We start from the raw sequence: 22,915 nt of genomic DNA on the forward strand, positions 1-22,915 counted from the left end.
CTTGCCAACACAACCAGCAAGGTTTTGCTCCTGATATAATGTTTAATGTAATGAGAAAAAGCTCAGTGTGAGACTCTCTGACATGAGGCAGTGGAAATGTATGTGTGTGCCTGTCTGTGTTCTTGTGTGTCTGTATGAGCAAGGGCATATGTCAGTATGCCCTGTGTTGTGGGGCAAGGTAACAGTGATCTTGCCTTAGCTTGTACTGTATGTGCTTCTGGCTTACCACTATACGTCCGTTTGTCTTTCCCTAATGACGGACAGATGTTATTGCTATAGAGCCTATGCCCACAGCGTGTTTGTGTTACATTACTGCAAGAAACACCTTGGGCATAATCGTTGTGTGGTTTTGTCCATGTGTGTGAAGGATTAACACTTCCTAAAGCATCACAACGACAAGTGGTCACAATGGTGAAGCTCTGGTGTCTGTGTTTGTGTGTCAGTGACCATTCTGTCTCTACAGAGGTCACTACACATAACATGTTTCAGCTATGTTGACTTGTGCCAGATCTATTGCATTTGTGTTAACCAAGGCGTATGAACAGCATTTTAGCTGTAAATTGTTGATACAGAGACATGGCATTTGAATCATTTGATTTGATTTCATTATGTCATTTAGACGCATATTAAGGTCAGTCAAAATCAACTTGCACAATGAAACTTTGTTTCAGCTGAGTGGCCATGAAACTATCAAACACCTCTGTTTTGTCTTTAGAGCCAGTATCTGATCAGCAAAATCATACTGTATTATCGGAGGAAATGTACAGTTATTTTTTAATATAATTAATCTTTATTTTCAAGTTAACGTTGGAATCACGTTGCAAGGTGTTCAAATAGTATTAGAACGTGTACAAGAAAACATCCATTCTGAATGTGTGTTTGAAGTGCATTATTTTAAGTTTTAAAACTGCTCATTTACGTTTTCTAATTAAAAACAGATTTTTAATCATTTTTTTTATTCCTTGCTCACCACTGCTGCAGCCTGAAGTTCCTCTTTTATGAAATCTACGCTTGTTTTGTACAAGCTTATTTATGGTGAGATCTTTATTTTTTTACACCCTGTAGAACAGTGTTACTCTCAGTTACTGATGACCTAAAAAAAACATTTGAATGTGGCGAGCAAAAACTGTGATCATTAAAATGCAATGTGTTATCCCTTCCATTATTAGTAGACTAGGTCCTCATTAATCAAGTTCCGGCCTATCTGGTCCCAGACAGCAACTTAACCATTAACTCAACCTTAATACCTGTTAGACTGCTTTTAGTCTGGTGTTATTATCTCCCCTGATGTGTGTGTGAGAGTGTCTAAAAAGCATGCGTGTGTGTGTGTGTGTGTGTGTGTGTGCGTGTGTGTGTGTGTGTGTGTGTGTGTGTGTGTGTGTGTGTGTGTGTGTGTGTGTGTGTGTGTGTGTGTCTATGCGAGTGTTTGTGTGCGTGTGTCAGGGCATAGATAAATGATAGTGAGGCTAGGAGATGGAGCTACTAGTGGCTGGCCAGCTGTTTTACTTTGACAGTTGCCGCACTGGTGCCTTGTGGGTAATGGAGTTCTTAACCAATTACAACCTGGGGAAATTAAAAACACTGTCCCACTAGACTAGCTAATTTCCTCCTCTATCACTTTTTTTCTCTCTTTCTCCTCTGCAGCTGCTCATTCTCAACTCTTCCTTGCATACCAACAGACACCCAAACACACATACACACACACCCTCCACTCACCAAGTCCATTTATCAAGGCTAAGTTCTGGTCACCTGGGGATGATTATGGAGATCCGAGCTAATAGCATTCACATCCCTTTATTCTCAACATTCTCCCTTCTTTCCCTCCATCCCTGTGGTCCTCTATTCTTTCCATCTGCCTCTGCCTTCCGCTCCATCCTCATTTTTTCATATATCGTCTGTTACAGTAGGTAATAAGTTAGCCCTACAAATACCTCAAAACACCTGGACAACATCACAGCTGGACCTTCTCCAGCTCTCTGCTTCACTCACTGACTTACTGAGACAAATCTGTCTGTGTGTTCTTCTTTTCAAATATGTGTTTTGTCATGGCTGGAAATCAGATGGCCGGAGCATATTTTTTTATTTTCATATATCTTTACTTTGGTTTTATATATTTATTAATGCAACATCATCAATATGATGTCAGGATCACCAAATATAGATATGATTAAACATTAGAACTAATTACTTATATGGCAATGTGTGTATGTAAGTGCATGTGAGTCCAACGTTTCAACATGGGGGCCAGATAAGAAACTTAACCAAGATTAGAGCTAAACAGCACACTTAAATTCCTGAAACCATTTCAGACAAAAAATAGGCTATGCAGTAACATAATCTTGATTAATATTTGATCAGCAGTGCCTAATCTTACAGTTTGATCAGAGAATACCTGAGCAGAGTATTGCCAGTGCATTTATTTTGGTCAAAGATTGCTCTTTCAGCCAACCTCAGTTTATATATTTTAGGTAATTTTATGCAATATACGAATAATGTCTTTTAATACTAAAAATGACTGTCCTTATAATAATCTTTTCTCCAATGTGAGACAATGCTTAAAAAAAGGACTGTAGCTAGGAAAGAAAGCCCACCTCAAAGATAATTTTATCTGTTTTCTGGTACATGAAAACAATTCCAGGATACCCAAGGCATAGTGGAACCTTACTCAAACAAACAACTTTCAATCATTATCATCTATCCCTGCCTATTTCTCGAAACACACACACACACTCTTGCACAAGTGAGTGTGACTGCTTGTATTCTGGAGAAAGAGGTGTATTGACAGTTAATTAACTAGCTAATCACACATAATGTCCACTGTAGACAAAATGCTTCCTGACCACTTCCTACCATATGCCTACCTCTCAATGTGTTCCAGCGGTGCAATAACCTAAACCTTACTTTTAAGTCCAAAACTACCTAAAAATCATCTGTCCTGCAAAGTAAATTGAGGAACACTGAATCACTGAAAACAGTGCCTCGTTACATCAATCACACTGAGCGAGATCTGCTTTGATAGTGGCACTGAAAAGGTCATGTCTGTGTCCCATACTGATAAGAAAAGGTAAACACTGCCAGTCTGCCCTCAGTTCAACATGAGAGGAAAAAGAACTAGTGCTGCCCTGAGGGCGTATCCTTACCTCATGTCATTCATATTAAAAAGGCACTGCTGCCAGTTAGACCAATTAAGGAAAGGTAGTTATTGAATGGAACTGCTGAAGCTCTTGGCAAGCAACCATTATCATCACCACCGGCCGCTCCTGGCAAGAAACCACGCTGGGCACAAAGGAAAGAGGTGATGGAATTAGAAGCAAAACAAGAGTAAACATGGCCGCTACATTCTATTTCTTATCTTGTAGGGTAAGCGATAAAATAGCTTATAGATGTAGCTAATTGCACAAGGTTATAACATAATGCCAAATTAGCTGTTTGTTGATGTGCAGTTCTAAACAGTTCAACTAGTCCTATGTGGCTAGCTGAATTAGCTCGTCAAAATGCTATGGGAGGGACTGTGCATTTCCTTATTTCTTAAGATAGGAGTGGACTACCCAACTTTCTGGTGATATGCTGCCTCCAATTGGGGTTTGAGGTGTAAATTTGAAAGGTGGCCAATTCTTACATATCGCTCCTTTAATGTGCCCCTTTAGGTTCCACAAAGGGCATGTCCCTCTAGCTGTTTCTTTTGGTCTCACTTTATGTCCTCCATCCATCTCCCTTTCCCCTTTAGCTTTCTTCCTATTGTCCCTTCTTGCTTACCTTCTCTCCCTCCCTCTTAGACCTCCTTCTATCTCTGTTTCCTACTCCATCTAGTTCTCCATCCATCCCTCCTGTGGCTATTCAACACAGTTGTGTTCCAGACAAACCATCTGGTGCACTTTATTAATGACTGACCCTACATGGCCTAGTCGTCGCCTAGCTGCCACCACTTGCTGTGTGTGTGTGTCTGTTTGTATGTGTGTGTATGTGTGTAAGAACAGGTGCATGGTGACTGATGATGTGATGTTGTGTGCAGCTTTAACCACCGAAGCAGGTGTACTGGTTACAGGGACCCTAACATATTATTCTGACACTCTCTTTCACCTTTAACTGTTCTCTGTCAAGCACAAATAAACTCACAATTAGCTTAAATTTCAACATGTAGATGACCAGTGAAAACAGCTATTAGAGAGGATGTGAACATGGAGATCCTATTCAAGGTACTTAAAGAAATGTTAAAGTGAAGCAAGTGACCTGTTTTGTTGCCTGTATATAGACATTTTTTATTGCCCTTTTCAATTATTCACCTGTGACTTAGCACAAACAACATAGTCATTAAATAAACAATAAACCTAGATATCAAAATAATTTAGTATGTCAAAAACAAAGTTGACACTAAAAGGTTTCCACAGGAACCAGCAATATGCCACAGCCTGACAATCAAAGAGCTGCCTGTGAAAGTCTTGGACAGATGTGTGCTGACATCCAACCGCTGACAATAAAAGTAGGATGAGACAGATGGGGCAGAAGGAAAGGAGAAGGTAAAAAAAGATAAGAAGAGTAGCAGCCGTGATGTGGTTGTCTGGGGATTGATCCCTCTAAGACACACTCAGCTTCTCCTCAGAGAATGAATGGAGATGGGAGGGAGGAGAGAAAAAGAGAATGACTTATGAAGACGCTCCACTTGAAAGAGATGTGTCAACACTTTGATGGTAAAGAGTGAGAAAGTGCAATGGCAAGAAGGGATAGAAGATACAGCAAAGGGTATAACATAATGTAGGAGGTCAAACAAAAGAAAAAAGGTCAACGATAAACATATCAGGCACAAGTAAAAGCTGCATGCATGCATGCCATGGTTAAGATTCAATAATGTGAGAACTGCTGCATACCAATGTTCTACAACATCTTTGGAAAGGGGATGCTCATAGTTAGATTACGTGATAAAATGTGGATGGAAGTAATGATATAGTCAAGCAACTATGAGTGGGGCTACTTTAAATATTTTTGAAAGAGGAAGACTACCAAAAAGAACTTAAATTAAAAAGCAGCTTCAAGGAACTTTCATTTTCTTTAGTGATTCTGGCCGTCCCTGTAGACAAAAGCGGTATCAGCGTCACTGCTTTGTGACCCAAAGATCCTGACAGGTTCCTGTATTTGTTTGGAAGGCAGGCAGGAAGAAATACGTAACACATTTTTAATACTATTTTTCTGTTTCAAACACAGCTATTTGCAGGATGCATAGCAATGAGGTAAGGCAGCTATTTGTAAGCTTTAAGTCTATAGCTAACAGATTTGGTTGCTCGGTAATAGCAATTTTGTTGAGCTTTAGTTATCAGTTTTAACTAGTAGTTTTATGTCTTCATAACAATAAGCCAAATATAGCTCAGTGGCAAGGCCAACATAAAATGTAATGTTATATGCCAGTTTCGTCTGCAGCCATGTGGAAATACAGATGTATCTGCTATCGTACCAACAGATGATAGACAGCTTTTTCTCAGGTTGCGAGACTCCTCAATTCATCCTCAGCACTTCACCATAAAAAATAGTTTTAGTTTAATGCCTTATTATTCGCAGGGAATCAAAGCCAGTGACAGCCATTAAGACTAACTAAGACTAACATACTACATAGAAATAGCCAGTCTTGTAGCTAATAGTCTCGTTTTCTTATGTAGGTCATATAGAAGGAACTCCTTGTAGTATGTTTAACTAAGGTATGTATGTTGAATTGTGAATCAACCCACGGTCAAGAAGAACCTAATGAAAATAATGAGCATAAAGTATCTTTAAGGATACACTGCAAGGGCTGTAGAAAGCTGTTAATTTACGTTTTTACAATTATCTTGTAGATGACTGTGGCTCTGAGAAACCCATGAGGCAAAAGGTCAAGAAAACCCTGGAACTGCTGATGGTGATGTTTTTAATCGGTGTTACTCTCTCGCTTTTGCTTTCTCGCTTACACACGTCTTTCGCAACAATTATGGCTTCATTAGCCGGTAATTGTTTCATTTGGCAGCTGATTGGGAAGAGAGCGAGGGAAGAAGACAGAGAGTACCTGTCAGGAGATGTGTGGTTATACAGAGAACAATACGAGGTTCAAATGAAGCAGAAACTACCATGAGAAAATGTGTTGCAGTTACTCTACTTCAGTAACAGCCTTTGGATCTAGTCTCAAAGAAACCTCTGACTTGTGTCAGTCGAGGTAAAGAAAATATTTGAAAATGCCTGTCTTGAAATACCTCACTAGATCAATTGTTTCAAGAAAACTTCAATCTACAATCTTTAGGGCAGAGCGTCAACTCCGTCTATGGCAATTCTGATAAATATTGCAGCATTAAGACTGATCCTCTATCTTATCCAATCAAAGTCTGTTTCCTTTTGTTCAACCCAGCCCCGCCCAGGTATTCTCCACTTTAAACAAATTTGGATTTTGTAGTACTACTTAACTGCCAACATCAAATGTTTAACTCTAATGCAGGCTTTAACATTTAAACATTTACACATTAACACTGTTTGCCATCATACAGTATGTGTACCGTACCGTCTGTCTGTCTGCAGGGGACAGACACACGCCCCCAAATACAGAAATGTCTTTTAGGATTAGTAATATTTAAAATTCATAAAGAAGTCATGACAGAACTGGAACAGGCTTTTACATTTTTAGATGACAGGAGGCTGGCCTGCGTCTCCTCAACACACACACATAAATTTGTGTGTGCACTTACAGTACATTCACATATGCATGGAGTCAGTTCGAATATCTTTTCCTTTAACAACTATGTATTACTGCTTATAATACAGCCTCCGTTATTATGAATGATTTGGTGAATTTTTTATTTCTATTTTGGCTGGTTTCAAAGTTGATATGCCTAACTAGGTTAAAATACTGTATTCCCCACTAAAGAGTGCTACGAGTCGATAACAAAGTGTGCCTGTATACTATATACTGTGTCTGAATAACATGTTTGTTAGATCGGGTCAAGTTTCAGGCTTTGCTGAACTCAAGAAACTATAGTTATTATCTGTTCAAGGTCTTGTGCGATCACACATACTGTATTTTGAATACTGTGTGTTAAGATAAAGGGAATTGTTTTCAGATCTCTATCACTTTCCCGCATGAGCAGCTAAATCCAGCCCAAATCAGATATGTCAGATGATTAGTAGTAAAAGGGTCTCCGTCTCTTTGTCCACACTCACCATATGTGCTGGTACTTGCTCCATCTTGGCAGCAGGTGTACCGGGTCTGGGGTAGAACTGGTTGATGAAGAGACTTGGGAATTGGTAGAGTTTCACCAAGTCCATTGTCTCTTGGAAGTCTTCCTCCGTCTCCCCAGGAAAACCACAGATTATATCTGTGGCAATGGTTACCCCTGGGACCCTAAAATAGAGAGATAAAGAGCCTTTTAGGCAATATATATGTTTGTTATTTTTTTTGCTGTGTATTCTTTTTAAAAATAAGTGCTATTGAGGTTCCCTTGAGAAAGGGACTTAACTTCTGCTTAACATCTGGTGTTGTAGAGAAATAACAACAAAGGTCCTTTGATAACATTAAAACAAACTAATGGCATCACAAGAAATAATTGTTTATTATTTTGTTTTGTTTTGTACCAAACACCACATAACATATGTTCACTTTGGTCATTAAATTAATCAGGGAGCATAGTGGAGAGCAGCAATCTTTATTCTAAAGGTATCTCTTAGGGACACCAAGTCATAAAAATGAAAGAAATTGAGTATTTGATTAAATTACTCTTAAGTTTACGAATTACAGATATTTCCCACTGTTGCTATGTGCCCTTGAAAAAACATGTGAGGCACAATAGCATTAAAGACAGCTAAAGCCTCTCCCTATGGACTCATTCAACTAATCAAACCCTGATTAGCAACCTCGGCTGCCAATCAATACCTATTGATTATTGACCAGTTGGCTCATTGGATTAATTGTAGCCAGTAGGATGTGGGAATAGATGCATTGATTAGTTCTATATATTCCGTATGTATTGACAGCAGACGGACAGCTTGTGAAAGAACTCCAAGACTAAGTCATCGTTGTCTGTCAGAAGACCACGTATCTCTAGTCTCGAGTACCCACTTGACATACCCATTGATATGTATGCTGTTTTGACATGTTAGCATACAGTTTCAATGATGTTCATTCAGTTTCACATTTGCCATCATGTCTGGGGCTAAAATAGCTGTAAATGAACAATATAGGACCTCTGCTGGAAAGATTATTTCATTCACAACATTAATCTGACCAGTAAAGTGGAAGAAATTAGCGTTCCAACAGATCTGACTGAACACATCTCCTTTGAAAAACCTTTGGAGGGACTGGAAGAGGAAGACCATAGAGATGGAGAGTAAACTATCAATCACCAGCAATTTGGCCATGTTCCTTTCAATTCACTCCTTAATCTATATCTTTATCTATATTCTTGCCACTCTTTCACTCCTAACTCATTTTTCAACAAGAATCTCACGCTTGACTTTGTAATTCCTTCACTGAGCTCATATGTTCCCTGCTCTTACAGATTCAATGCCTGGCTGCAAATGTGTTCACACGAAACAAGGACAGGATTTGGATTAAAAGTAAGATCATGAAGAATATTTTATCTCTTGTTGAAAATCCTGAAAACTGCAAGACACATTAAGACAAGAAACAAACACACGCATAAGCAAACACGACGGGGCCAACGAAGACAGCTCAACAAAGACATTAAGAAAAGAGTGGAAAAGACAGACTCAGCAATCAACAACATGATGCATCTTTAATTACATTAACTTCCTGCATCTGCAACCCCATGATAACCTCTGACCTATTGATGAGTTTCAATTGGCCACTGGTCATTAATATTAACCAATGGCCTGCAGGCACAGGCATCCTTGACCTCTTAGATCTGCCTGACTCCCCTATGGAAAAGTAAAACTAAATAATTTAAAAACAAAAATCTGAGCATGGAATGGTGAAATGGATGAATAAATGAATAATTCTCGATTTGTGATTAAAATTTACTTGAATCCCCTCAAGCAGTGCTTCCAAACCCCCTGAGTATTAAACACAAAATACATAGTTTAAATCCTTTACTTTGTTAGGTAAACAGAGGACTATTTGCTGCCTGTAGGCTTTCTACAATAATTAATCAAGTAAAGTGTCCTGAAAATGGAAGATTTAGTTTGGAGCTGAGGTTCACTACTGTGTTTAGCCACATTATAGTCATCAGTAAATAACTTATTTGCAGGTGTGTGGTGTTAGTCCAGAAGCCACATTTGAGAAATGTTGTGCAGCCAATGCAAGGATCTAATCACAAAAAACACTCTTCTTCTACAGTGATGAAAGTTTAAATAAATTAAATAATAATACAAAGAAAAACTTGCATTATTTATTGCCATTTAATGCCCTCATCATCAGAGTATAAAATATCTATAATACACTCCCCCGAGCTATTCCATTAATAGCAGTGGGAGGGAAGGTAAATAAAATTAGCAAAACAAGCAAGCAGGTTTTTTCTGGCCTCAATAGATAACTGTCTTTTGCATCTCCCCAAGGCTTGTATATCCAATTTGTGAAGGCCCTTTGGTGGTAATGGTGGTGGGGAGGTATGAACTGTAGGTAGCCAGTGTGTCCTCATTCTTGCAGTAGTACTAAGAAAATTTACACCATTGCTGGAAAAAATGTGCAATTCGGGCTAGGGGTGCAAAGTAACACATGGAGATAGAATACTGAGAGAAAAGAGCAGGGAGAAAGACTGGTGTGAATTGGCTTTCGTGGATTTTCTTAAGGTGGAGGCTCAGAGGGAACAAAAACATGCGCGCACACACACTGTCATTTTGACACCTCTGTCTCTCCCAGATCTAAGGGTGATGGAGGTGTGATGTGCGATACTAATGAACAAGAACCACACTGATACTCTCCTTGTTAAAATGAGAGAGGAGAAATGCATCATGTTATGGTTCACCTTTCTAAAAACAGAGAGTAAGTAAGAGACAGAGGCAAAGACGGAGACAGAAAAGAAGAATTATCAGTTATCTGACCAATAAACTCAGAGAACTAGATGCAGACTAAAAAAAAAAAAAAACGTTATACGTTATATAGTTATATGGTATTTACAAAAAAAAATAAATAAATAAAAGAGGCATTACATGCTGTAGTAGAGACGAAGGAGAACAATACTAAGAGAAGGAATTTTACATATGTTGGATGTAAAATTAAAAATAAAAAAAAGAGGGACGTCACAGTTTATCTGGTTCTGTCAAAATCAGAACGTCCCAAAAATGAACACTGTGACACTGTGTGAACAGGTGTGTATAGAAAAATGGGGCTCATCAACCCAATTATCATCTTTAAATGCATGCTTAATGTCTGTTTATGGAGGACACATTTAATTAGTTCTCAGTTTGACAATGTCTGAGACAATGATCTGTTTTAATGGAAAGTAAACTAATGCACCTGTGAATATATTACATACACTGTATGATGAGAGATAGGAGGGCCAATTTTTATAAACAGCTAGCAGTCAGTTGCTACTGCTGTATTTCCTATAGCAATTTCAGAGTACAAAGACACTGCAGCCCCTGAAGCCCCTAAAACAAAAGAGACCGAACAGAGGTGTGAGTTTGTGTGTGCTTTGTTCCTGTCATTTCTTCCCCTGCCCCATGTCGGCAAAAAGACCATATCCCTGAAGACAGTAGCCTCCATTAGCCATGGTGTGTAACCACTCTGAGTTAGCATTTACACAGGAACAATGTGTTCATAGGAGACTAAAGTATTTTAATTAAAACTCAAGATAAGCACACAGTCAGTCTTCCATCTACCTTGATGGGCTGAATTAAGCTTCATAAAACACGTCATTGTCTTCAGCACAATTATTATCAACTCTTTGTTTGCTGAGACCTCACACGTGCATACGCGTGTATGATTTTCCATATACATACAGCCATCCTCCTCATCATACATTCAAAATATGCGCACTAATATGTGGGCATGTTTGCACAACAGATGCCTGTGAGCGCCCTCCGTGATAAGATGAAGGCGAGACCGGTGGGACAGAAGAGCCCTGAAAAATGACAGCAAGGAAAAAAAAGAGGAGTGTAGCATGGAAGTATAGAGAGGAAGAAGACTGGTGGAGGGATGGAAGGATGAGAGTGGAAGAAAGACAATCTGGGAAAGTAAATATTTACCTATTCATCTGCGGGAAAGAGACCGTGCTACCCATCTGTGCTGCAGTGCATGCGCTGTGTGTGTGTTCTCTGAAATGATAATGTGTGGCACACTGGGGCCACTGTGGCGTAGGAGATGGACAGAACAGGGAGAGAGAGAGAGAGAGAGACATGGCGATAAGGAGAGGGAGAAAGAGATGAAGATAGGAAAGGGACAGGCTGTAGAGAGATTTTGTTGTCAAGTGTATAAAGTTTGCAAAGCTGCTGTCTTGAGGAAAACTACTGAATAAAATCACATTAACATGTAATCTGAGGGTTTTACCATGATGTGTGAGTGAGTGCAGGGGAGAGAGAACAGCAGCAGCTGGGGTGAGAGTGAAAACTAATTCTACAAGGACTGAAGTTTGAAGAGCACAGACCCACAACATGTGTGAAAATGATGTTCAAGTCAGAAATAATCAATGCTTATGTGAGAATAAGCAGTGGGGTTTTCACCATAGATGTTAGGTTTTCATTGGAGCCATCTGTCCCCTCATCTCTTCATATAACAAAAGGTTGAAACAAGTTACATCATCTCTTTGACCTTACAATCCAAGGCCATGTTCATACCTGGTATTATCTGTCCTAGGTGATCCCATCACAAGTGGACAGGTGTAAGTCAATCAGTTCATACCTGGCATTAAAATGACTCTTAAAAGACCACTTGTGATTGAATGTCACTTCTCTATATGCTAATAAACATTTACATCACTTGAAGAAGATGATATGACATTTTTTACCCAAAGAAAGAAAGAACCTAATGTATAACACTTGCCAAATTTACAAAAAGAGCAAAATATTTAAGAATGTTATAGACAGCATTTAACAAAGTTTATAAAGTTGTTCCTATTGTAACGTGTCTAGAAATTTAGCCATTTTTAAGGGACTTTTTCCACAGGAGACAAAGAAGTAGCTCTTATTTGCTAATGTTTACTTCGGACAACAAAAAGGCTGGTATGGTAAGGCTGTGACTAGGGATGCAACGGTAGAGTTTTCCCACAGTTCGGTATGCATCACAGTTTTTGGGCCACGGTAATGGTACGGTTTCAATATCTTAATATAAAACTACTCACACTAGCAAAGGCAATATTGCATGTAAAAATAATTAAAAGCAGATATAGTCAAACCACAAACCTTATTATAAAAATTTAACACTTATCTTAATTGCCTTCCATAAAAAACATATGCAGTATCCAATCAAGTTAAACAGCAAACATTATTGTAGTATTGTATTGTACTGTACTGTATTGTATTGTTTGCCTTTGTGTATTGAACCTAACAGGGCGTATGGAACGGTTCGATAAAATATTGAATATTGTTGCATCCCTAGCTTTGACTAACACTTTTAACAGAAACAACATAATTTATTGCATTTAATGCTAAAATTACAAGAAGGCACAATTTATATTGAATTTGCCATAGCTGTTTCTCAAAGTATTTAAAGTTTCTCTGCACGCAACGACTCTTAAAATTGCGCAATTTGTTAAGGGTGTCTGGGGATATTGTGATTCCTAGGTTGGATCTGATGAAACAGTGTGTGAACAAACAACACGTAATTTGAATTAGAGTGAACCAATTGGAAATCAGACAGCCTTTAATCAATTCTGTCTGTTGTTGTGGCTTCTTTTTCTTGTTTCGCAAAGGATGCCAGTTGAGTAGGAGGTCCTTTAATGTGGGCCAGGACATATTTGCCTACAGCTGTGTGTGGTCAGATGCGGTCCAAATGTGGTGAGTGATCCGATGTAAAATGCATCCTATGCTTAGAACTGTCCATATGTGATTGGATCCCCCAGAACTCATGTTAATACCACGTCTGAACAGGCCAAAATTGTAAATCTACTGAAGTGTGTTTTTGCGTCACCTTTAAACTGCCTACTTACAGTGTATTAATCTGTCTCACTGTTCCCGAGCATCTCTGTCAGTTAACTCTAAAATGAAAAACTCTTTACTTTGATATATTGTTGAACATAAAGCACCCTTTTTAAGAATAGAAACAAGTCCCACTGTCAATTAGTGATTACTGCAAAGCATTTCTTCAAAATGATGCCAACCAGTCAGGTGCCGTCACACTTGAAACACTTCTTTTAAAAATGAAGTTGGCTTTAAAAATCATCTCTACGACAGATGTCTTGCAAAATGAACTCGACCCTTAAGAGTCTGGGAAATATTCTTAAAACGAATAACATTTGCCATTAAGCCAACTAGTTTACCTCATCAAATCCCTCTCCAACACAAATATAAAGAGAAACAGCACAGTCATGAAGGTCATCCATATCTTCGTTTGCAGCGATTTACTGAGATTACATTTCTTGTGAAGATGTGAGACATGCACACGGAGACATCACTTGTCATATGCTTAACACTTATCATTACTGCCTGAAATACATTAAATGAAAAACTCAGTGAAGTTAAATAAACAGTTCAGGTCTTTCTTTTTTGTCATCTTGATTTGTGCTGCTTGTCTGTCTCTTTAGTTTTTTCACAGGTTTTCTACCCCTCTCTTTCAGTTTCACATCTTTATTTTATGGTTGCAGTGAGATTGTTATACTTTTGTGGTTGCTTATGTGTAGTTCATTATGTTAAACATCTCATACAATGTATTATCTAACAGAAAATGATCCCTTCCTGAAGGGGGGCAGAAGGAACCTATAAGAAAGGGGGAAGAATAAGGACACTTGTGAGAAGTGTGAGTAATCACTCAGACACTTAAGTGTTTGATTTAGCCGTGGCAGCTGGAGGTAATGGCACTGTCATGTAGCAGCTCAATTTACAGTGACAGAGAGAGAGGGGAAAAGGTCTGCTTGGTTATCACTCACTTTCCTCAACCACTTCGACCATCACCAATGAAAGAAGGCACTGAGGAGGCACCAGGTGACTGGACAGATAACAGGAGGATTTCAGACAGATTAAAATTGTACAGCAAAACAATAGTGCTCACTGTGGTTGTAAAATGACTTTAAATGAAAGTTATATTGACCTGAAAACCTGTGCAGGATGCTGTGTCTGAAAAGTTTCATGAATTTGAACACATACTGGATCAAACAAGGAATCTGAAATCCAATTTCACTACTAGAACTGCTAGTATTGGGAGTATACACTTTATAAACATTAATATTCATAAATACAGATGTTCTAAATGAGTCAAGAGTTTGCAGCTTCAAAGGCAGCTGGAACAGATGATAGGTAGATGACATAATGGCTAAAAAGCACCAAGTAATGCAATTACTATGTGAGACAAGTTGGCATTTTGCTGCAAAGTGATTCAACGACTGAAGGATTAAAAAAAAAAAAAGAGAAAAGTAAAAGCAAACACTGACTTTAATGTGCTTGAGATTGAAGAGGTGACAGACAAATGATTGGTTAAGAGACAGAAAGAGATAGGTGATGGCTTCAGTTGGCCTGAGAGGAGCTGTCAAACTGCCAAAAAGATTTTCTCAAACTGCTTTTCTCGCTCTTTCTATCCTCAAATCCTTGCTTGCTCTCAGTACATCTTGTGGAGTGTGGAATGGTGGTTGTTTTACTTATACTTGGGTGAAAAACCCTTTCCTACATGCACAAGCACATGCGCAGGCAGTGCTATATTAAAAGCACTGAGCTGTGACAGTATTCTTGAGTTAACAGTCTCGTTCTTAGCCTCACACTATTTCACACATCTTTCGCCCTTAATCATCGCCTCTCGTTAACTATTATTTGTCTTTAATGGGGATATTTGGAAGTTTTGAAAATTGGAAAGAAAAATGAAAAAGCCTTTAAAAAAATGTATTGGCTATGTTTATGCTGTGGGTATTGAATATCCTTTTTTTATGTTTTTAATAAATGTGTGGGTTCTGTGAAAAGGTAAACAAGTGGTATGGGATAAAAGCACAGGGTGTGTAAAAACATTGGATATGCCTTTGGTCTACTAAGTGAATACCAACTCATTTGTCTCCAAACCTGCAGTGCAAAATAACCTCTGTCTTTCTCTGTAGCAGGTCATTTGTAAAGATCGAGGTGGCTGCAGTGGAATGAATGGAGAGCCGGGTAAATAATGATCCCACTGGAGTCATCAGTAAACTTTATCATTTAATGAAACAGCCTGAACACAGCAGAGCAGAACTGCAGTTCAATTTAACACACACACACACACACACACACACTTACACATGCAGACACACACATACTTCATTAGCCTTGGAGAAGGGTAATGAGAACACACACACACACACACACACATTTCATTAGTCTGAGGGAGGAGTAATAAGAGCGCACAGACACCACAAATCCATCCACTCGCACTCCCACACACACAGTTATCTATGAACACACAGACACACACATATACTGTGTATATATATAAGCGTAAGAAGGCTGAAGTGCAAAGGCATGACACTCGTGACTGTCTAGCCAGGCGTTAAATGGACTGTCCCTTTGCACTTTATTTCAATTTAATCCAACCTTCATTGACATACCCGCAGTATGTGATTCATCATCCTATCCCGCTGTGCTGACCTGACCCGCACAGATATGGATAACATCAAAGTACTGGATAAATGCTGGACATAAAAGCCTTACCTGAATCAAATGATCAGTGGACACCCTTTAAGTGTGGCCTTCCCTTTTTGTTCTCTCTATCAAGCTGCTCATCCACGGAGAGCTAGAAATTTTGCTAATGTCATAAATTACTGAGACATTAACTACACATATCCATTGTCTCTTTTTGTACAAAGACATAAGTAGTAGTAGTTCTACACTGTGACAAAAGATAATTGATTAACAGAAACATTTTCAAAGTGAGGGAAAACTAACTGTCTGTTTGTTTACTACTGTCTTCAGACCAGCTTCTTGCAACAGAGGAAGAGATGCTGGGTTCATAAGCAGAAGCTCTCCAGCTGATAGGGAGGCTAAGTTTGCTTATAGGTTAGCATGTCAATTATGGGTAATCTTGAAAATTACTTGAATATGAATCAAAGGCACAAAACTGTAAAAGCAGTAACAACAGAAAACAATTGTAAACACTGAATTCTTCTGATTCCTGAAGTTGGTGGTTTTCTTTTAGAAAGGTAATTAACAGATTAATTATTTTTAACTAACTAATCATTTTATGAATCATTAAGCTGATAGTCATTAGAGCCCAAGAGCAGCATCATATGGCCTTTTCTTGAGAATGAGGAAGAACCTGTCAGGGAAAATCAATTAGTGTCCCTTTAATGTGTGATTTCTCCAGTAAAATTAGCTACATCAGACAGACTTTGATATACAGAGTATACAGGACAATCAGTAAAAAACGGCCACATTACCTGACATAGACAACATGTATTGCCAATAACGGGAATGTATATTTGTTCCCATAACTTAACCATAAACTTAATGATAAGGTAAATAGGTAATCTGTCATAGTTACTACACAGAATAATTGCTATATTGCTGCTTCATTTACTGATCAGACATAAGATCAGTTTTCTAAACAAGGTAAGCATTGGTACGTAAACAATGAAATGGAGAGTTGAAAGATAACTGAGAAGAACAGCCACTATCATTGTATCCATTCCTATGTGTTCTTAACCCTGAATCATTGATGCCTTTTCTGTCATCAATATTCCTTAAAGAACTGAGAAAATCCTTACTTTTCCACACACAGAAACACATCATTTATAGTTCTTCTTTCAGCTTTTTGTTTGATAGTGAACTGTAAATAGTGCATTGAGATGCTGTAGATATACTACACTATCTTAATGCATCAACTATTAGAAGAAGTCCTCTCACAGTCTTACTGCCTAGAGTTAAAGAACTGTCATTACTTCATAAAAAACAAAGCATGTTTCTTATGTTTTATATGAAGTAATGACAGTTCTTTGCAACTGCAACAGTAGAAGAGCTGAACAGGTTTACATGAAGAGAAGATTTTGGCAGCATATTTTCCTCCCTGTAGACAGCAGTGTACAGAACATTAGAAATACACACAAACACAAACTACTGGTTACACATCAGAGCTTGCTGGCAGTGATGATCCACTTGAGAGTGGAAAAATTGTTGCACAATGGTAAAGTCAAAAATACACTGTCACTCAAACGCACACACTCTCTTTCACACATGCATGTAAACAGATTATTGTCCACCAACTGTGAGCGAAACTGTGTGGTTGGAAATGAGCTTTGAAAGGCAGCGTGACTCAAACACTGAGGTAGAGAAATATGATACGAGACAGAGAGAGACTGAAAGGTGAGTCAGAGAGTGAAACAAGACTGTGATCTTAGGTGAACACAAGTATCAGCTGACCCTGTGTGCATGTGTACGTGCACGTGTGTGCGCCCTAGAAGGGTGCAGACACATGGAAAGTTAACACTTTGCTGCCCTGCTACTTGACTTTCCATTATGTGAGAGGCTGTTTACATGTTCACATTGTACTGCCAAGCTACCTGACTCACAGTCATGTGTACCTGTGAAGATGCAGGTGTTAGCATTAGCATTAGTGTGTGTGGAGCCAATAACTAAAACACCCACGGCTAACCACAGGAGTATGGTTTAACTGTGTGTTTGATGGAGCCAAACTAAATGTATAACCCATAAAAATAATAACAAAACAAATCCTTGATTGAACAAGTCTCATGGAAGCTTTGAAATCTAATGTAGAACAATCTAACCGAACAATAACAGAACAAACAGAACAGTTACCTGTGTATCTAAATCTGATCTCATGCAGTTTCAGTTTGCACTTGGCATATTTTGTAGGTGGGAAACAAGTCAATGTGCTTTCCCATACTAGTGTACAAATACAATTTGTTTGAGGGACGAGGAAAACAAATACAAGTACATCTTTTAGGCAAATACAGAAAATGGCGTGAGGAAACTGCGGTAACTCAAACATAACCCCAGTCCTTCAGGAACACTGATAACCTTGAGGCCCATGAGTCAAGCCCACATTAAAGCATTTCATAGATAAAAATGACAATGATAAAGTTAGTGAGGGACAATATTGACTGACCACTGAACAACTTCAAATTTGTCATGAAAAAGACAAGCTGATAATGAACAAAGCACAGTGAATATCATCTTTACAAAAACATTAACAGTGTTTTTTACTTTAAATTAAATGGGGTCAAGAGTATTGTGTTGATGCAATTCAAGGAAAAAAAACACCTTGTTCTTTCTTAATTATTCTGGCAGGGTGTGGGCTGTTTTGAGACCTGCTCTTTGTGACCTCTGGGAGGCATAGAGTTTCACTGCTGCTCTGACATGTTTTAAAGACGTGCACTCACACACTTATATAAGTGTCAGTACTCTCTTCCCATCTGCGTTTCTTCCCCTCCCTCTCTCATGCACACACTTACACTGTGCTCCAGCATTTGTGTATGTGTGTGTTCTATTATCTCTTAAGACAGGAAGGATAGGTAATGTGGTCTGAGAGGCCTAATAATAAATTAACACAACTTAATGAAGGAAAACTTAACTCCTGTAATTATAGTGAAGCTGTGTATCCTGTGTGAGTGTGAGTGTGTGCGAGTGAGTGTGGTTTGTGGCAAGGAAATATGGTATAATCCAGAGGAAGTGTCAATAAGACAAGGATGTGTTAGGAACTGCCAAGAGTCATTATCCACAAGCAGTTTCTCTCTCTCAGCTGCACACACACACAAACACACGGACCCACAAACACCTCAGTTTCGGCTTGTTGTGAAGTTAATGACTCGTTCTCTCCTGGTTTCCTGTTGTTTAAACGGAGCCAATTCACAGCCCTAGACTTATTGACACACACAGTCAGCCAGGTATGTAGGCAGGAAGCCTCCCCTCTTTCACTCCTTCCTGGATTAAATCACCTCTCTACACAAACATACATAAATCAGCAAGCAGACAAATTGATAAGTAGTATTCCCATACTACTATCTGCAATGTAAATTTAAACATAAATAGGGAAATCTTACTCATGTTTGTAAAATATATTTACTATTCACACCAGAGAGATCCTTAAATCAGGTAGATTGGTGGGAAACTTTGTTGTTTTAGTTTTACGTGTGTGTGAGTGGATAGGAGCAGGCTGGTGTACTGAAATTTGAGATTAATGTAGAACTACTGTCCTGAAAAGAAGAAAAGAAATGTGCAGTTCCTGTAACAAGACGAGTTAATTGGGCAAATAGATTTTAACATGCCACTCAACTGTTGAAACAAACAGCCTGATAACTTCTGAAGGGGTTGGTAAATGATTTCATAGCTATCATACATTTACCCGCATTCAGAGGCTGGTCAAACATACAACCAAGCATAGACACTTCCTTTTCCAGGACCTGAAGACACCATGAATTTGTAACATAATGCTACGAGAGTCAACACACTGATAAGCAATAAAAGTGGGAGGCTCATCAGGTTTGACACGCTAAGTCACAAATGGCTAAAAAGTTGCCAAGTTTTCAACTGTTGTGTGTTTTTTGCCAAGCAGCAGCAGAGTTATATCAGAAGAACTGCTGAGGAGGCGTGCGATGCTGTTTGTAGCCAGTTCACTAGTGAGATATGTAAATAATACACACATTCTATTGTTGTGCTGATGTATAATTTGTACATTGTTATACAACAACAATAGATGGATCAGTGTGACTTTATAATGTGCAAAGAAATACATGGATGTAGCATCTGTGGTGTCACATATTTATTTAGGTTTCTCAAAGAAGACTTTGTTCCAGCGATGTGTTTAATGTCGGTGGTCATCCAAGCTGTTACCGGAGCCACAAAATCCAAATCAGGTTAGAGACGGGGTCGAGTCTGACAATCTGACGTTCACACCTACTTCTCGCTTTGATTGGTCAACTGTGCGAAGGATAAAAAAGAAGAAGGGGTTTGAAGTTCTCTCTCTAACTCTTTTTTCATTCTTGACACAATTATATGTGTTATTTTTCACATATAGACCATAACCATGTGCAACGCTATGAATGTCTTCCAGGAGAGACTGTCTGAAAATGGATGCCATTACTTCAATTTTTAAACAACATAATATCTCCTCCCTGCCCAGATTTTCACTTCTCCATCTAGCATAGCGCTTCAGAACTAGAATTAGCACTTGATTTCCGATGTGGTGGGAACCACACATCGTATGAATCTCATGCTTTATATCGTGGTCTGAGGCGGAGGCAACTGTCATTCCAAAAAATACTCATATATTATAATAATATTATAATATTCTACATCAAAAATGTTTTGTAATTCAGCAGAGATCTTGGGGGTTTTCTCAGTCCTTTCAATTCAGTTGTTTTTATTCGAGCCAGTATCTAGTATCCTTCTGGGGGAATTCCTTAATTCCAAGGCTCATGGAAGAAAACAGACTGTCTCCATGAAAGAAAAGCCTTCAATTAGAAGTGAAGTTGGGATGTCCTATTACTGTAAACACGAACATATAACGCGACATGACATGTCCAATATGTGGACATGGTGAGTTTAAAACACTCAAGTGTGTGTGTGTATGTGTGTGAGAGATGTTCCCTGTGCCTGTGATGACTAAACCTGGCTGTTTGCTGTCCCTTTTCATATTCTAACTGTGTGGTTTAATAAAGCTTTTAAATCAAAGGCCAAGAGTCAAAACACACACAGACACACTCACTGCTTCATTTACTTCACTTGCTGAATCATCAGCTGGAGGGAAAGGAGAAGCGAAAGGAGGGGTGAAATGTTGACCCACCAGTGTTGTGGGTTATCGCGGCAAACCTGTCTAAAAAACCGCTCTCTCTTCCCGCCTCTTGTGCCCTCTCTTCTTTCCCTCTCTTTTTCCCCCGCTTGTCTTATCTCTTTTTCAGTTTTTTTCAGTTTTTTCCCCAATGCCTTAAGGGAGCTGCCGCCCCTCCCAAGTACTATTCCAGTGAAACATTAGCCCTGGCTGATACCTTAAACCTTTAAGTGTGTGAGTGCATGTGTGTAAACTAATGAAGGTATGTCTTCAACAACAAACGAAGCAAGAGACTGGCTCCACAGTGCGTGCACACGCACACGCGCACACACACGCGCGCGCACACACACACACACACACACACACACACACACTCTGTGCAGTCACGCTACTGATGCATGTGTCCTGCCATAACCCAGGAAGGTTTGATAAAACCCTGTCACTCCTCGTGACTAATAGAGATGACTAACACATGCGCGCGCACACACACACACACACACACACACACACAACAGACGCAGCACACAAACAGAATTATCTTGGAGCTGTTTGCTTGGAGAGAAACAGTCGCTACACTCAAAAGACACGCACACAGACAGAAAGTTTATCATCAGCACATTATATCAGCAGTCACAGCGTCACACATTGGACATTGCAACACACTATCAACACTTAAAGGTGCTTTTAAGCCTAGGAAGCCTGAGCTTGATTTCTGTATCAGAGATTTAAAAAGAAATGTCCTTCAGTACTTCAAATAGTTCTGTTCATTTTGTTAACTTAATCCGAGGAATTTATAGTAAAGTTAGTGTCACTGCATAGTTTTACTTTATCCCTGTTTTCCTTCAGTAGCTATTGACCAAAAACCCACTCTAGCTGTGTTTCCATCAAACTGTCAAGAAACAGCTAATCAGTCATGCTCGCTACGTCCAAACTTATTGAGAAAAGGTGTTTCCACCTTACAGTAACCACAATAACTCTTTATTTAACTTTTTAGAAAAAGGCTAAATTCACCTCAAAAGTTTTTTTATTCGCATTTTGCCGATTCCATCAACTTTTTCTAATGCGATAACTCAAAATGTGCTGTTCAAATGCGTGTGTTAGAACAATGCTAACAATGCATCTGTCTGATTCTCATGGTCACGACATAATGATAACCCTCAAGTCAGGATGCAGCAGTGATAAAAATTCCCCACCGGGTAATAAAGCTGTGACATCATTGGTGTTACCAATTATACTGGACATTTCACAAGACCCTCGCTATTTGCAGAGCACTGTTTAAGTTACTGTGTTACAGTTACGGGTTACTCGTACAAGTTACAGTTACTGTGAATGCAAACCAAACAATTCTTAATGCTGCAGCTTCACATTAAAAACATTTAACTGGCAAAACATGGGTTGACTTTTACTATTAAGTAATCACAGGAAATGCAATGTGTTCAGTGAGTTTAGCAGTTACCACTATTGTCCATCAGAAATTAATCTACAAAACAAAACAACTAATTTTCAGCATTTGTCAGCAGATCAGTTTAAAGTATTGCAGGAAGTAGTTTTATACAGTCTTCTCAGCAAGGCGACCAACTCCTTTTCCCTCATTTATGTTAACAGTTAGCCTATAAGCGCAAATTAAATTTTGAAATGAGACTCCTGCTACTCTGCTGCTGCTACACAGAGCAGACGCTTTCAGTTGTCTGATTAGATCGTCCATCAACATAATTTGGAAACAGCTTCATCATCTCATTATCATTGAGGATTCAGAATAACATTTGCCATTTTAGGGGGGACATATAATAAAAAACAATTGGTCAAGAGCCAGATTTGAACCTACCATTTTGAGAATCAAATGAATCACCAGAGTGTTTTGACCAGCTGCACACTTAAAAATGTGTTAAGTGATAAAATACTCTCTATACTTTATAGATAAGAGCCAGTGCCTTTAAAGCCAGACTAATAATGAGCTGAAAAATCCAGAGACCACCCAGAGATGTGCATGTGTCTGTTGCCATTTCTGTGTATGCACTGATCAGTTTAAAATAAAATTCCTTCTGGGCAAAAGAAGAGAGACAACAGCTCTTTCTCTGACGTCATTTTGAAACAATCAAGACCATATAAAACAAAAACTGTCAA

The 22,915-nt window shown here is 38.8% G+C and overlaps 1 protein-coding gene across 1 annotated transcript in view; it reads right to left on the minus strand.

Annotated features, from left to right (window-relative positions):
• The window catches only part of cdkal1 (CDK5 regulatory subunit associated protein 1-like 1), a 239,293-nt gene that overhangs the window by 61,815 nt on the left and 154,563 nt on the right, over nucleotides 1–22,915 (minus strand). The window contains exon 11 of the mRNA XM_073485828.1: nucleotides 7,171–7,351. Coding sequence (XP_073341929.1) covers nucleotides 7,171–7,351 — 181 coding nt within the window. The remainder of the gene's footprint in view (nucleotides 1–7,170; nucleotides 7,352–22,915) is intronic.

The sequence above is a fragment of the Pagrus major genome, chromosome 17 (genome assembly GCF_040436345.1).
Source record: "Pagrus major chromosome 17, Pma_NU_1.0".
In the NCBI taxonomy this organism is placed as follows: Eukaryota; Metazoa; Chordata; class Actinopteri; order Spariformes; family Sparidae; genus Pagrus; species Pagrus major.